General features: G+C 37.8%; 1 protein-coding gene and 1 pseudogene across 11 annotated transcripts in view; both read right to left on the reverse strand.

Annotated features, from left to right (window-relative positions):
- ADAM22 (ADAM metallopeptidase domain 22) overlaps positions 1–17,438 on the reverse strand; it is a 221,584-nt gene that overhangs the window by 26,614 nt on the left and 177,532 nt on the right. For 9 of the 11 annotated variants that reach the window (XM_045194380.3, XM_045194376.3, XM_024557684.4 and 6 more), the window contains exons 23-26: positions 16,239–16,407; positions 12,264–12,378; positions 7,200–7,290; positions 3,805–3,822 (exon numbers count right to left, since the gene is read on the reverse strand). In XM_045194380.3, the coding sequence (XP_045050315.2) occupies positions 3,805–3,822; positions 7,200–7,290; positions 12,264–12,378; positions 16,239–16,407 (393 nt within the window). The remainder of the gene's footprint in view (positions 1–3,804; positions 3,823–7,199; positions 7,291–12,263; positions 12,379–16,238; positions 16,408–17,438) is intronic. The other 2 variants (XM_053926447.2, XM_045194382.3) reach the window with 1 other exon arrangement.
- Positions 13,922–14,551, reverse strand: LOC112302198 (BCL2/adenovirus E1B 19 kDa protein-interacting protein 3-like pseudogene; annotated as a pseudogene).

Here is a 17,438-nt window from a genome sequence, read left to right on the forward strand (position 1 = left end):
GTTGAAAAAAAAGGAGAGAGGTTTAAAAGCAGGAAAGAAAGTGGCTAAAACAGGTGAGAGAGAAAAGAAATGGGAAAGGGGGTTTCTGCTTAAGGTATAAATCAGTACGATATGATCTGTTTATTTATTTCACCTTAATCACAATGATGTGTGTTCATCTCAGACCGAGAGAATATTTAAGCTGAATATAGTTGTCTTATAAATCCAAGTTCAATTTCTGTTTTCTTATTCTACAGCTATTCCATTGGGTTGGCCAAAAAGTCTGTTGCCTTTTTTCCGTAAAATAAAAGAGACATTTTTCATTTTCACCAGTAATTTGATTGATTTGGATATTTTGAGTCTGGTAGCTATCTCCCGCTTTTGACCTCTACTGGGTAGAGGCCAGGGGTGCTGCTGAACATCTTCCAATGAATAAGACAGGCCCACAGCCAAGAATTAATTGGCCACAAAGCCAATACTTCCAAGAAACTTCGCAAACCACCTTTGACATGTTTGATCAGTCACAGCACCTTCTCCATACACTGCACAAATTTTTTTTTGCACATCAGTTGCATTTTTACTTTTCTTGAAATAATAAGCATGATACACTGAAAATGTGTATTTTCTTCCATCTTCAATATTAAAATAGCATAAAAATTCATCAATTTGGATTTTTCTAAAATGCATGCTGATATGGCAGCTGTCACAATACAATCTAACAAAATTGTTTCAAATGAAGTTAAAGACAACTAAGCATTACTAGAGCCATTGTACAAAAAAAACTAAACAAACTTTTTGGCCAACTCAATTAAACAATAGCATCAACTGAAAAAATTATAGACGTTGTCTTCCCTGAAGATTTTAAAGAAAAGGACCAACAGCCATCCTTCTGACTATATGATGTGTAAGATTTCTCCAAGGCCCCTGGGTCCCACGGTTCTACCCTTCACAATGAGACACTGGCAGCTCTGAAGTGGTATCATTCACGCATGGGCTTCTGCCTCCACTCTGCCCCTGAACGAGCTTCTGTTTTCCATTAAGCGGTTTGTAAACAAAAAGAAAAAATGGGTTTGCTTCTTATCTTTTTGTCAGACCTGCAATTAAACCCACTGCACATTCCTTCATATAATGAGAGCCCTGGAGGGAAACTTTACCAGGTTATCAGGTTCCTTCGCAAAATTACTTGCCTGACCGCTCCAATAATTTGAAAGTTACGCCCAATTTGGCATTTTTCAGCCATTATATTATTAACGTGAATCTGATGACTGTCTATTTATTTATGAGGGTCTTGTATTTAGTGTCACAGCAAACCTTATGTTCATCAGCTCTTTCAGCAGCTTCACGGGCATGAGCAGGCCTCACTGATGTTCCTGACTGCTGCCTCCCTCTTTGAGGCCCACATCCATCTCTTCCATCGGAAGGTCGGAGACACACACGGTCTCAGAGACCACCTACTAACAGCTTCCCGCACTGTAATGCTTCACAGATTACAAAGCACTTTACCTGACTTTAGGGTTGAGGAAAGTGTAAGTGATTTCCCAAGACCAAATACTAGCAAATAGATATCTGATTCCTTGTCAATTGGTCCTCCCACCACAGAACCTCAAAGAAAAACCTAATTTAAAGGCCAGGACAACTCAAAATTTTTATTTCTATTTCCTGACACCCTTTGTAACTGGGCATATGTTTATTTGAATACCTGCAGATATTTTTACAAGATCGTAAATTTCTTAATGCATGCTTTTGTCTATTGGCCTTACCACCTTCTCTATAACCACTTAACATATATTCTCAAAAAGGAAAATCCTTCAGGAGATATTTACATATTCACAACTTCCTGATCTAAAGTCCACTCTGCTACTTCTCCATGGTGAGCATACTATACAAACCCAAGATCCATTAGCTATGGACAAGGGTAAAAAAAAAAAATACAGGCTAACAAATCAAAATATATAAAATAAATATCTGCTTAAGATGGACAATTCTCAAAATATAAACTGAATTCCAAAAGAGTAGCCAGACTGATGAAATGATGACTCAGTAATAGCAGGAGACATGAAATTATATCAGGTTCATAAAGGAGAAAATGTAAAAATTTCCTTAACTATACTTATGCATATATTGTGTTAGAATAAGACTGGTGCACAGCTTTGCATATTAATTGTTTTTGGTCCTGAGGACAATCCCTTTATTCTGGGGAATATCCCTGGTGAAGATACGACTAGAGTGCTGTTTTAGCTTTACTTATGTTACATATTTGTGACATTTTACTTTCCCTTTTACAGAGTCAGCAATATTAAATTACATTACAGCCTTAGCTCCTACAGAAATGGAGCTGAATCACCGATTTTTGATCTTATTAGCCTAATTCTACTTCTCACCGAAGAAAGCCATCAAACTTAGGTTTCTGATATGAATGATCACCTCTGACCCAACGACTGAGAGCTTAAATGGCTCCATCTCTTCTCCAGTGGTTCAGGACAGATGGGTTTAAAAAGGCACAGAGAAATCTAGTTGTTTTAAAATTTAACTTAATTTTAAATTAAATTAAAAGAATTTAACTAAATTTTGCCTCAGTTTTACTTTTTCCCATTAATAGTGAGTGAGTTAGTCCAGGGCAAGGTCAGCATTTTCTAATACCTATGCCAACTGACCAGGACCTCTCTCAGCTGGCACCCTGTGGGCACTAGTTAGTGATAAAGACTCTGTAGATGCTTATGGCTAAAGCATATAGGGATTTTAAGTTACAACGTGGAAGGAAAGAGAAGGTAAAGTTCACAATTTTAACTTGTGAAAAAAATGAAAGCAGTGGTCAGGGCCTGAAAAAGTCTCACTGTGTTTATTATATCTCATTCCTAATCTGCCGCAGGCATTTAATAAAACAGGAGGAAAAGCTAAGTAAGTAGCCACCTGCAAATATATCTTGAGTACCAAACGAGTACTGTAGGATGCACATGACCTGGCCGGGGCTATCAATATCCAGGATATTTTAGATTATTTTGTACCAAAAGCTAATAGTGTTAGTCATTTTTAAAATGCAAGTGAAGTGTGTACCCCAATATGGCCCAATTTAGATTTATTTTAAAAACAGGCAATCCTTACAGAACTGTAGAAATGCTTTGGAGCCCTTTCTGTGCTGTGGATTCGACAGAGATTTTAAGGTTATGATGAACAGGGTGCTTGACTTTATGGGGGTTTTTGCATCCAAAAAAGTATACCAGACCATCAGAAATCCAACTATGCAAATTATTTCTTTAACTACCTGTGCAATTACCTAATCAGTACAAAAAAAAATATTTTCTTACATCAAGACTAAACATGCCATCAAGTGCAAGCACATTTTCCTGACCATAGAAATTTTATCACCTGTGACTGGATGTTACTGATATAACAGAGGTAAGAAATAAAAAAATAAATCTCCTCGGAGAGCACTGGCTATAAGAGTGTTATAAACGTGAGGGAAAGCTAATTAACTAATGCAAACAAAGGTCACACTTTAACATAGAGGAAGTTTGTCTTAGACGGAAAAAAATCAATTTCCTTTCATAGGACTATGAAAATAACACAAATAAAAACTCCTATTAATTGTAGTATTGTTGGATGAAAGAATCATTAAAATTAAATTATGGTAGTTATTTTAAATGAATACATTCCACAATCCCACTATGAAAGTGACCATTGTAAGGTCATGAAATATCAAGATTAATTTAGGACCACTAGAGCATAAAAAAGTAAATTTTATTTATAATTGTATGCATGAATTCCAGAGATGCTAATAGGATTTAAAACTTTCAGTTATATGTTCAGATTATTCTCATTACATACCTCTGTTCTCGATAGTTTCTTTTCATGGACAAGTAGAGAGGGGAAAAAAAAAAGACTAGTTACCTATAAAAGTACATTAAGAAAGAGTAATAAACATAAAGGCAAAGTCACACAAACACAAACTTCACTTATCTTTAAGAGAAGTGACAAAACAAAGGGTTAATGACAATATTTTCAAATAACTATTTTTTAAAGTATTAAAAACTTCAGTTATAAAAGATCAACTTTTCTCAATAATGATTGTATCCTATTATGTATTTAGTAATGTTCTAAAGTCAATGCTATTTCAAATACAGGTTTTCAGATGTGTATATTGCTTTAAATAATGAAATGAAGTAATCAAGTTACTTATATAAATTCACTATTTTCAAAAATAAAAATCATAATTCATTCCTTTTTAGATACAGTATATACCCCAAACTAAAGCTATTCCTAAGAATTTAAAAATAGGAGAACATAAACGGACACTAGAACATTTTATTTCATCATGTATGATAAATCACAGTGAGTTAATTCACAGCTGTTACGGACCTAAGTTATTACTACTTACTCACAAGCTTCACATTAGAAATACTTCATTCAAAGTTTAATCTCTGTTTTTTATTTGGCCATATACTGAAATAAAATTACATGCATTTTAAAATAAGCCAATCTTAAAAAATGTGTTGTAGGGGGCATGGTAGTGAGGCACCACTGACTTTTAACTTTTAACTCAAAAGAGTTAATTTTTAACTTTATCTCATGACCTAATTAAGTGTTACTATTGTGAAGACAAGTTAGAAAGGTCAAGCGAATGAATAGTGGACTCCTCCTCCAATATCAAGATAATGTTTCCACGTGGATTTTATTTGGGGCACCTTTACCTGTCCATCTTTCCCGTGCATCCAACGAGTATCTTGTTTAACAGTGAGCTAATGAGGTTAAAAGTGCTAATAGGTAACTACTGGTTCAATTAGTTACTTATGATTTTCTATTTCAGAAACCATTAGATGGGGGAAATTTAAGCCCTGAATCTTTCTCTTCAACATGTTTTACTTCTTATTCTCTCAATCTGATTACCTGAGTGGCCCCTCAGTTCCCAATGACTATTCCTTATTTCCTATTCTGCCATTCCCCCTCTCACTCCACGGCTTGGAGAAGGGAGTGTAATTGGAAGGATTAATGAAAAAATGCGTTCTCAAGACCTAAATCCATTTTAGAATTTGAAATAGAATATGTGAACATCACATTAATAAAATTAATTTCTGTATTAAAATTTTCTACAGCCTCATTATATTTTCAAATATGTTCTGAATAAGTTTAGTAACATTAAAACTTTCATCATTTAGGTTCAAATTATTTATGAAGAGGATACTGCAGTACAGACAAGATTGGTCTATTTCCTTAATGAATCTGCAAAGCACATATATTCAAAAATTTAAAAAATGACACCAAAATATTTTGTAAAAATAAGAAGTGATATACAGAAATAAGTACTTTTAATTCTAATCATTAAAACAAATGAACACAGGTTATTACATTAGTAATAGGAGTAGATGTTTCAGTTTCATATTTTCTGAAAGGTAATTTTTTCCAAGATTATAAAAATGAAATATCAACTTGATTCAGTAGGTGGCAGAAAATCACACAACATAGAACTAATAAATTTGCTTTTCCCTTTCACGTGAAAATGAAACCACTGAGCTACTTCAAAGCAACAATGCTTGTGATGGCATTTACTACATAAGTCTTGCATCAGGCAAGTCAAGAATTTTGTGTTGCTCCAAGATTGGGCTAATTCACCTGAGGTGTGGGGGAGACCAAGCAATAAATACACAGAAAAGCCTTCCTTTCAGACTATAATTTTGTAACTCCAAATGTTATGCTGAAATCAGCCTGTGCAAATATAAGCATACAATATACCTAATGACCTGCACATTGAAGAGGCCCAGAGGTATTAGGCATCTCTGGGCTGGTACAGAACTAGGTGCTCATCTAATCAGGCAAACTTGCTATTATGCCGTGTTCTCCTGGCTGTGCTATGCTAAACTTTACTGTGCAGTCTGTGTTGTTTGTTAACAATGCTCTCCTGGAACGTTTTTCTGTATTTTAATGCTTGCAGCACACAAACTAAATACTCTCTCTTTTCAGTAACTACTGTCTCTTTTCGGTAAAAAAAAAACTCTTTCAGGGTCTTCACCTCACCAAAAGCAGTATCTACATATACTTTTTAAAGGTATTCCCTTTGATTCCATTGGTTTAAGATGATGTCAGGGGATAATAATAATAGCAAATAATTATATAGTGCCTAATTTATTCAAAGCTTTGGAGTAATTTTAAAGTCTGAAACATTTTAATTCCCAATTTTTTAGTAAACTAAATTTGGTCTACAAGGAGAAAAAAAATGCTACAAAACAAAGTAATGCACTGAACGCCTAGTAAAAGTTGCAAGACCCCCAAATGGAGACCTGCCTGGGCTGGGACCTGACACATCGTCAAAATCAGCAAAACTGTGATTTTTAAGTTGAAATATTAAAGAGAACTTAAAGTTCACCTTAACTTTTAATTTATTAAAATTAAGTGTTACTTGAATACTAAGGACATTTTTCACATCGTAGATTGAAACCATTGAACATATTAAATATATAAATAAGTTTGGAATGTTTGAAGTCATTTACTTAACTAAATACTTAAGGGGATCCAATTTTCAAAAGTTATATAGCAAAACTTTTAAAAATTTATAAATAGAACCAAAAAATTGTCAGGTGAACTCCGAAACTTAAGAAAGAATTAAGCTTTTAAAAGTTGTAACTTAAAGTTGAATTTCAATTTTAACAACATCTCTGAACAGTCAGTCTTTCCTTCACGCAAAAACACCCACATATCTAACAAATCACGCCTCCTTCATACTGGCTGTGAAGATACAGAGGTTTTACCCTTAGCACGATGCACGGCCACGGGAAGCACTCAGTTGCAGACCGGGGGCTGCTGTTCTTTGCTATGCCCGTTATTGTTAAAGCGCCATGCATGCTCCCTCACTGACTATGTTGCCGAGATTTCTGGGCATGGGTTTAAGCCAGGAGAGAACCTGTGTCACTAAAGAGTAAACCAACACGACCTCTGTCTAAGACAAAATTTAGATTGATTTTACTTCACATAATGGTTTTAAGACATTACTCAGTACGTTTAGATCAGATGGGAGTTATTTCAAAATCTAAAAAAAAAATAAATAAGCAATAAATTATCATTACTTCTAATCATGCCAAGAACAATCATGGACCAAATGTTGAGCCAGACTGATTTTCATTGCTGGCATATTTATGCAATGACACAATACTTTCTAGGTGTTTAATTCACTTGAACAAAATGTCTTAAAGTATATGTTGATAGTAAAAATACTGAGATATTTCACTTACTTATAACCCCATGCGATTATTCCTAATATGAGGGCCAGCACCAAAATGGTGCCAGCAATTATGCCTATTATGATGTTGGTGCCAGCAACACCTGGAGGGAAAAAAGAAACAATAAAGATCACCGCCATGTAACTGAAATTTTGATACAAAATTCTTTCAGGAACTTTTTTCTCCAAATTTGTAATCCTCACACCAACAACATTATTTTAAAATATTTTTAGAGTGGATTTTTTTTTCAATTTTTAAATTATTTTATTGTTGTTCAATTACAGTTGTCTGCATTTTCTCCCCACCCCTCCATCCCACCCCAGCCAAAGCCACCTCCCTCCCCTGCTTCCACCCTCCCCCTTGGTTTTGTCCATGTGTCCTCAATAGTAGTTCCTGAAAACCCTTCTCCCCACTATCCCCTCCCCCCTCCCCTCTGGCTATTGTTAGATTGCTCTTAACTTCAATGTCTCTGGTTATATTTTGTTTGCTTTTTTCTTTTGTTGATTATGTTCCAGTTAAAGGTGAGATCATATGGTATTTGTCCCTCACCGCCTGGCTTATTTCACTTAGCATAATGCTCTCCAGTTCCATCCATGCTGTTGCAAAGGGTATAAGCTCCTTCTTTCTCTCTTCTGCATAGAATTCCATTATGTAAATGTACCATAGTTTTTTGATGCACTCATTTGCTGATGGGCACTTAGGTTGCTTCCAGTACTTGACTATTGTAAATTGTGCTGCTATGAACATTGGGGTGCATAGGTTCTTTTGGATTGGTGTTTCAGGGTTCTTAGGGCATAATCCTAGCAGCGGAATTGCTGGGCCAAAAGGCAGTTCCATTTTTAGTTTTCTGAGGAAATTCCATACTGTTTTCCATAGTGGCCACACCAGTCTGCCTTCCCACCAACAGTAGGGTTTCCTTTTCTCCGCATCCTCTCCAACATTTGTTTGTTGATTTGTTTATGTTGGCCACTCTGACTGGTGTAAGATGTACCTCATTGTGGTTTTAATTTGTATCTCTCTGATGGCTAGTGATGCTGAGCATCTTTTCATATGTCTCTGGGCCCTCTGTATGTCTTCCTTGGAGCAGTGTCTGTTCAAGTCCTCTGCCCATTTTTTAATTGGGCTGTTTGACTTCCTGGAATGGAGCCATGTGAGTTCTTTATCTATTTTGGAGATCAGACCCTTGTCTGAGGTATCATTGGCAAGTATGTTTTCCCATACTGTTGGTTCTCTTTTCATTTTAATGCTGTTTTCCTTAGCCATGCAGAAGCTTTTTATTTTGATGAGGTCCCATTTGTTTATTCTTTGCTTTATGTCCTAGAGTGAGTATTTTTTAAATGGAAGAGAAATCAACCATAACTTATCAGTGTGCATCAGCTATTTTCATTTAAATTATTCTCTGCGTATGTTCCAATTCTTGCCCAAGCACATTTTGTGCAACTGTATTTTCCATGAATTTTTCTAGAAAATACAATGAGGTCATTGAACTAGAAGGAAGAAGAATAAAAGGGGAAAAAGAAAGAGGCAATACTACTATACTGGTAAAGCACCCACCGGGGGAAAACTTTTAGAAATCCATGTTCCTTTGACCCTGATCTCTTCCTCAGAAATTCTAGGATTGTTATTGTTCCTGTTACTCCATTCTGACAACTAATGCAAGGTCCTTCTTGCTCTCGGTTGTGTGTGTTTTGTCTCTTCAAAGTAAATATAAGCTTCTTAATGAAGAAAATGTTTATACAGATTGCTATAATCATAGATAAGAAAAACTGAGGGAAAAGAGTCTAGTGGGCTGGGGACTGGAGCTGCTGAGACACTAGAGCCAGGCAGCACCCGACTGGCAGAGGGCTAGGGCAGAGGTGAAGCTCAGGACTCGGTAATGACATTGTGTGTTGGCCTCCCTTGTCAGGCAGGCTGAGATGTAATTCTTAAGGGGATCATGGCAGAGAGGGCCCAAGAGCAGAAAAGGCAGATGAGAGGGGCTTGGCTCTGACACCAGAAGGCCTGCTGTGCTGCTAATGATTTACATCCCATGCTTAAGTCACCCAGATCCGTTTCACCCAGCGCAACGCAGACCTCTCCTTGTGTGTTGCAGTCCTGAAGCATTCTTCTAAATATGAAAGATCAGTAACAATGGGCACCTGGAGCAGATTCCAATTCCCCACAACCAAAGTGGCAGCCTCTATCTGGGAGCCCTCATAGCTAGGTCAGACAGCAGGACTAGGGCATCTAAGGGGACTGGCAGACTCCACCGAGCTCAAGTCCCCTGTGGGACAGGTGGATGCTCATGCCAGAGGACCCCGGGTCACTGGGATTTTCCTACTCTAAGACCTGGCATGTCTGTCTTCCCTTTCTTTTCTTCTAGGGATTTAAGAAGGAGCAATAAACTTGGCTGCTAGCCCTGGATATTTCTAAGTAATGGTATGACTTTCAACAAGTAACTGAAATCCATGCACCTGAATAGCCTCATTGCTGCATTAACTGCTGAAACATGCTCCAGACCACCACTGCAAAGACTAAGGATACCAAACTCTTTTTTTAAGTATTTTTTATTGATTATGCTATTATAGTTTTTCCATTTTCTCCCTTTTTCCCCCTCCACCCTGCCCCCCCAACCTTCCAGCATCCCCCCCACCTTAGTTCATGCCCATGGGTTGTACATATAAGTTCTTTAAGTACTCTGTTTCCTATACCATTTTTTATCTTTCCCCATCTATTTTATGCCTACTAATTATGATTCTTCTCCCCTGTACATTCCCCCCCCCCATTCCTCCCTTCCCCACTGAACTCCCTCTGTGTGATGTCCATTTCTCTGATTCTATTCCTGTTCTGGTTTGCTTGGTTTTTGTTTTCATTGTTCTTCTTTTCTTCTGGATTCATTTGTTGATAGTTGTAAGTTTGTTGTCATTTTACTGTTCATATTTTTAATCTTCTTTTTCTTAGATAAGTCCCTTTAACATTTCATAATAAGGGCTAGGTGATGATGAACTCTTTTAACTTGACCTTATCTGGGAAGCACTTTATCTGCCCTTCCATTCTAAATGATAGCTTTGCTGGATAGAGTCATCTTGAATGTAGGTCCTTGCCTTTCATGACTTCAAATACTTCTTTCTAGTCCCTTCTTGCATGCAAGTTTTCTTTTGAGAAATCTGCTTATAGTCTAATGGGAACACCTTTGTAGGTAACTGTCTCCTTTTCTCTGGCTTCTTTTAGGATTCTCTCCTTAACTTTAATCCTGGGTAACTTAATGATGATGTACCTTAGTGTGTTCCTCTTTGGGTCCAAGTTCTTTGGGACTCTCTGGGCTTCCTGGACTTCCTGGAAGTCTATTTCCTTTGCCAGTTTGGGGAAGTTTTCCTTCATTATTTCTTCAAGTAAGTTTTCAATTTCCTGCTGTTGTTCTTCTCATTCTGGCATCCTTATAATCCTGATATTGGAACGTTTGAGGTGGTCTCAGAGGCTTGTAAGAGTCCCTTCACTTTTTTGAATTCTTCTTTCTTCATTTTCTTCTGGATGGATGTTTATTTTTTCCTTTTATTCCGAATCGTTGCTTTGAGTCCTGGTTTACTTCCTGTCACTGTTGGTTCCCTGACCATCTGCTTTATTTTACTTTGGGTATCCTTCATTTATTTTTTCATTTTTCAACCAAGCTCAATCATATCTGTGAGCATTTTGATTACCAGGGCTTTAAATTCTCCATTAGATAAGTTGGCGATCTCCTCATTGCTTAGTTCTGAGGTTATACTCTCTTCTTTCATTTGGGCCATATTTCTCTGTCTTGGTGCAGCTGTAAGGGGGCGGGGCCTTAGGTATTCACCTGTGCAGGGCACCTCTCTTTGCTTGTGCTGCTGTCCTGCCGGTCTGGTTGTTCTGGTTGATATTTTCTTTAATTTCTTGGTTGTCGGAGTTCCATGCAGTTTGACTTTCTGGCACTTTTGGTTGTTTATTGATTTTTGATTGGTTGTTATCCTCCTTTTGGTTGTGTGAGGAAGCAAAGGGTTTCTACCTACGCCTCCATCTTGGCTGGAACTCAGGATACCAAACTCTTAATAATTATGTGATTTTCTTTTACTTTTTTTTATCCTCACCCAAGGATATGTTTACTGATTTTAGAGAGAGGAAATGAAAGGGAGAGAGAGAGAGGGATATTGCTGTGAGATAGAAGGATCAATCAGCTGCCTCCCATACACGCCCCGACCAGGGATCAAACCTGCAACCTTTTGGTGTACTGAATGATGCGCCAACCACCTGAGCCACCTGGCCAAGGCATTCTGTGACTTTCTTTGTTAAAGTCACATTGGCTAAGATTTTTAATTTGTCTGGGTGATCAGTATGAACATACTCTTTTTTTCTCATCCTTTGGAGGTGAACATAATCCAGGATTTGAGCATTACTTAATGGAAAAGAATACTCAATAATGAAATGATAAAACAGTTTAAAAGGGAACATTTATCTCCAAGGTCTATGTTCTTTCAGCTGTCTGCATTTAAATTCTACTTGTCCAGTTGGGCCACTCCAGCTTTTAGAACTGCACCTGTTCTTTCTGACCTATGTCCATAAACCCCTTCCAGGAAGGCTGGTCAAGGTCAGTACTTATAGAGACACATTCAGTTCACAATATAGAACTGCAGTTGAATACACATGAGATTCTATAATAAAGAATATCAAAGTCCACAAAAATTTAAAAATCAATTCTTCAATTTCTTTTCTTATTTATTCAGTCCCAAAATATAAAATTCTTCCTTTAAATTCAGGCAGTTAAGAAATATAACTACTTTCTTTATTTTTAAAAAAATGCTACGGTTTGTTGTCAGCCCCAATCAAGTAGAATACTTGAAAAAAATATGTCTGATGTCAGACAAGATAATGCTAAATCACTGGACTAAGTTATATTCAATATTATATGCCATTACAATTTAATGGAAGTGATCAGTTATATAACGTGGACCCAGTTGCACATTGCAATTCATTATTGTGTGGATTTAATTTATATTTGAGCTATAAAAATAACCCAGATGAAACTTTCTGAAGGGTAGTTGCATACACAGACCACACAATGGCATCAAACGGGGAACCCACCGTTGCCGGACAGAGTTATGCCAGTCTTTGCCTCGTCGTTGTGAGGGAAGTAGGTGCTGCAGTCAGCACCGGTCCAGTGTCTGTCACACACACACTTCAGCTCATTGCTGCACACCTGGAATCCAGAACCAATCCAGAGTAAAAGTCGACTCTGGTGCACAGGCACGAAAAACAGGCATCAGTTTCTAATTATTATACGCCTCGAATGTGATGCTAATTACTTATTTGTTAGCCAAGTACCTAAAAAATACTTTCAAGAGATCAACAGTTGTCCCAAAGGAATAATAAACTGTAACAGAGGAATAAGTTTATGTCTAAAAAAATCAATGAAATTATTGTTTAGAATTTTATTAACTTAAATTTTATGAAGGAGATTTAAAAGAAAAAAACTAAGCGGGAATGAAATCATTTGCCAATTATCCAATACAAAGGTTTCTTTCTTCCAAAGAAAGTATCTTCATACTAAAACTTTATTCATCTTCTAGGAAGAAGATGAGAGAAAGACAAATCTGAGGAAGAAGAGGGGAGGCCTGGAGCTTTGCGGCTCTCTGAGAGGAGAGCTTCACAAAGCTACAACCTGGCCCCTCGACACAAGCTCCGGAGATTCACCTCTCGGTCACGGAAAACAAGAGCTCCGTCCAACAAGGCCCAGGAAAAAAATCCACATCAACACGGCGCCAAATCTTTAACAATTCTCAGACAATAATCTGTCTTCATTAACATATCCAGGAGACAGAATCTATACCTAGATCTTATAACTCAAAACAACTTTAAATGGCGTGGAAAGCAGGAGAGAATTCGGTTAGGCTTGAGATCAGAGTTCCTCAGGAGGTAGGTTCTCCCTGGATGGGCTTGTCTTTTGTCTGATCTAGTTTGCCAGAAGATGGCAGACATCCACACCTAAATGCAACTGTAAAATACGATTAACAAATGGCAGATCTCAAAGTAATTCAGATTAATAAATTTCTGCAGATCAACAAATATGCAGGAAGAAAAGGTTTAGGCTTAAAGTCAGAAGGCCTGAGTGTGATTCCCCATTTCACCACTGTCTTTTCTTTTTCTGGTTTAAAATACTTTTTATTGCCCAGAATATTTTTTTCTTGTGTCTTGTGGGGTTTTTATTGTTGTTTTCTTTTTTAGTAACTATAAATTTAAGCTTACGGAAACTTGCCTTTGTCTTGTAAAACAAAACCAAACACAGCTTTTATATCATTTGCTAAACTGACCTTATTTTACGAGAGATGGTAGTTATCTTCCAACACTAAAGTTTACATCACTAATGAAGCAGGTCTAATTCTAGTAGGACTAAAAGGGCACAATAGCATTGTCGACAAAATTATTATCGGCCTGGTAGCATTTGCAGAAAAGAAGCCCCTGTAAATTTCTAGAACAACTGTTAACTCTGTTAGGAAATTCTAAAACGCCTTACAGGCCACAAAGGGAATGAGGTCAGTAAAATGCCCCAACGGAGTTTGAATAAAATACTGGATTTGAGAGTTACTGGGGCTTGAATATGTAAAAATAGGGTTGTAGGTTGGTTTATGCTTATAATGGTCTCAAGTTCAAATAAACTACTGTGACAATACACCACTTCCAAGGTCAATGATTTTCCAGGAGCTTTCTGTCCTTCAGCAGGTGCTGGCAGATAGTGTGCTCAGTCAGATTTCTACATAGATGCTGTATTTCCAGTACAGCCCCAAAGCCGAAACATGAGAGAGGAAGAGAGGTGGAATGAACACCTTACGTAATTCTGCAGAGGAAATACCCCCTTTCTTCATCGCTCTACCTTTCCTCACACTTAAAGAAACAGAATGTATCGTCAGGCCTACTGGACCAATTGGACACCCAGTCTATACTTTCCTCAAAGCATCAACTTCTTTCCCTCCTTCTGCAACTACTTCTTCTGACTGAGAGCTACGGGCCCTGCCAGGGTGCATTTCCACACCAAACACAATCCGCCCATCTTCTCGTGGGGAAGGGCGTTCCCAGTGAGAGCTGCCTCTGGAACTGCTCTGTCCTGATTCATGTTGTGCACCCACACAGATCTTCTCCATGTCTGCACTGTGGACGGGGGAGGAGGAAGGGATGTGTCCCCGCCCCCCATTCTCCTCACTGCCACAATCATGGCCATTGCTGCTCATGGCCACAGCCACGATCATCCCCATTGTTCACGGGCAGCTTCCCCGGGGAACTGCTGAGGCCAGCTGGCAGGGGCCACAGCTGTTCCCCTTCCTCGCAGTTGTTTTTGTTGTGAAGGGGTAGTGGCCATCTACTAAGTGAGACGACATTGCCGGGCAGCTGGAAGACCTGTGGTAGCAGCTGGACTGGCTCCGGTTCTCAGGCAGCAACACAACATCACCACTGTCTTATCAACAGGTTAGCTGGCTTCTCCACACATCAGTGTCCCTATCACACATCGCCAGTGACAGAGTGACAATGTACAGTGAGTGAAGAGAGTCCCAGCTAGCATGTCCCTGGCACTGTGTTCAGTATTGTGCATAAGTTACATACATTAACTCATTGGTCCCAACAATCCTGTAAAATAGGCAATGTCATTTTTCCTACTTTACAGTGGAAGAAAGGCTAAGTAATTTGCTAAGCAATTTGAGTCAGGGAGGCTAACTAATTTGCCTCATCTCACCCAATTAGTAAGAAAAAATTGAGCTGGGATTCAAACTCAGACTGTCTGATTCCAAGCCCACATTCTTAACTAAAAAATGTATAGTCTGTAAGTATACCTACTGTATTTCTCATTTCAACTTTAGCCACATATACAGTTTAGTTACTCTAAGTTAAAAAATACATAGGACATAACATCTCTGTGTATGAGTAATTATCGTAAATGATTTGGATGCTGCTACCTGATTTACTTGTGTCTACCACTCTTTGCCCATTCATTAAACAAATGGCTAATTAACACAACTCTATTTGGTCTGCTATATACTCAGAATTTCAAGATGAATAAGGTGTGGTAAACATGAATAACCATGAAAAATTTTCATTATCCTTTCCCCTGCCCCCTCAAAATGTATTTCCTTTTAGCATCCTCTTATTTAGGAAAGAAGGCTCAGCAGACCGCTTTACAGGAGCAGGGCTACTTACTATATTCCTTCTCTATTATGTGCCATAAGAATTCCTATCCACTGGCAAAGAGTAACAATTAGTAAGACCCCACTAAGGATATTCTGGCCATATCCCTTGGGGATATATGTGACATGAGACCCTTTACCTCAACTGGATAATAAACCAGTTGACGCAAAAAAATCCAGGAAGAGGGTAAGAAGAAAATCACAGCACATGCCCAAAGAAAAACAACACAAAAAGGGTTTGATGCTACAGGATCTTCTGACTGAAAATGACAAGCTGCAATCACTAATAGAGCATATTTATTTAACCTATAAATTTATTTCTATAGGACCTACATTAACAAATATATAACTGAAAGGATAGAATTTAGTCTTTTAAACATTGCTATTCTTTCCTTCATCTGTGAGCAACATTTCCCGAACTTACTCTGTTTTTATCCCTAGGCAGTCTGCTCAGCTGACCCGGGCTGGTGTGGCTACAGCTACTTGTGGTCTGTCCGAGTCAGTCAGCGCCTGGGCCACATCGGTTGTTAAATACTGTGGCCACTGCCCTGCTTTTCACTCCCCTTGTATCCCACTGTAGTTTGTTAAAATTTGTCACTTGGAGAAAACTGGCATTAGAGTACATGAGGTCACATTATAGTATAATATAAAAGGAAGATGAAAGAATTTGGTTAGGAAGATTATACTGTTTCTTGTTCCCAGGTTTTTGCAGATTACACAACAGAAATATTCAAATGACTGTGACAAAATAACTGTTGACATGCTGCCTAGAAACATGAGTGAGGATGGTTTGCATTAGGACAGAAATAAGAGGTTCAGGGTCATATCTATTTCTGTGTTACAGAAGAAATAACTAAATCCCCATGGTGAGGTACTGAACACTTACTCCATTTCCTGAACAAACAGCACCTTCTTTATTGCTTAAGCAAGTACTAAAGTTGAAGGAAGCCACAGGAAGACACCTGTGTTCTAAGCACATCATTTGGGGACCACACGGGGTCCCATCTTCCACATAGCCAAGATCTACATCTTCTTCAAGTTTAACATGCCCACCGCTGCAAATAAATTGAGAGAAAAAAAATGGGATTCCATTAACTCACATTCATTTGGAGAAGATGCTTAAACACTAAAAAGCAGGCGACATCACTTTCTCTATTTTCTAAATATTATATAATAAAAAATGATAGAATAAGTGTTTTCTTCTAACTGGAGAAAGCAATTCAATCTTTTGATCTAATTCTTTTCAGAGATACAAATGTATCTTAGGATTTTAACCTAATTATTATAACAACCGCCTGAATTTAAATAGCTTTATCATTTTGCCTTAGATATTATTGTAAGTCAAATAAGCCATTATTTGATTTGATAAGTAAGTAGGTTTCAAAATTTCAAACATGTTTTGAACAAAATGAGATTGATTTTGGTGTATCTTCCTCAAAACAACGGCTATATTTACAAATTACATTTGAGAACAGCTAAACTTGTAACTTCACTATTCAATATAGCAAGCTGACATGTAGGAATTGAAAAATAAACAACAGAAACTGAAAATGTATATTCATAATCAATTTATCCATATGGTACCATGTTTATTTCTCCCTTCTTTAATTTTTATTATTTTTACCAAAATTATATATGCGTAGAGTTTAAAGAGTCAAGTAGATAAATTAATTTTTTAAATGCCAAAATCCCCATGCAAGATGTATGAGAACATCAGTTCATCTTCCTGTGGAAATCGCCCCCAGAGTTCCCACCTGGACTTTGCGCTGCACCCAGCTGGTCTGGCCGTCCTCTGCACCTGGTGCAAGCTGCGCATCTGGGATTTACCCTCCCCACTCACTGGAGGACAGCCTCATAGTGGGGATGTGGACTCCTAAATTCCCTGCCTTTCTCTTTCTAAGTTTACTCCTTCATTTTGGTGGAGTGCAATTTCCAGTGGCTTCCTGAGAAAGGATTTAAGGGAGTAAGTGTGGGGAAACTTGCATATCTGTGTCATTATTTTCTGTCCTCACCTTTGATTGGTATTTTGCCTGGGTACAGAATTCTAGTTTGGAAATCATTTTCTCCATTTTCTTCTGGCTCCGAG

The sequence above is a fragment of the Desmodus rotundus genome, chromosome 6 (genome assembly GCF_022682495.2).
Source record: "Desmodus rotundus isolate HL8 chromosome 6, HLdesRot8A.1, whole genome shotgun sequence".
Lineage (NCBI taxonomy): Eukaryota > Metazoa > Chordata > Mammalia > Chiroptera > Phyllostomidae > Desmodus > Desmodus rotundus.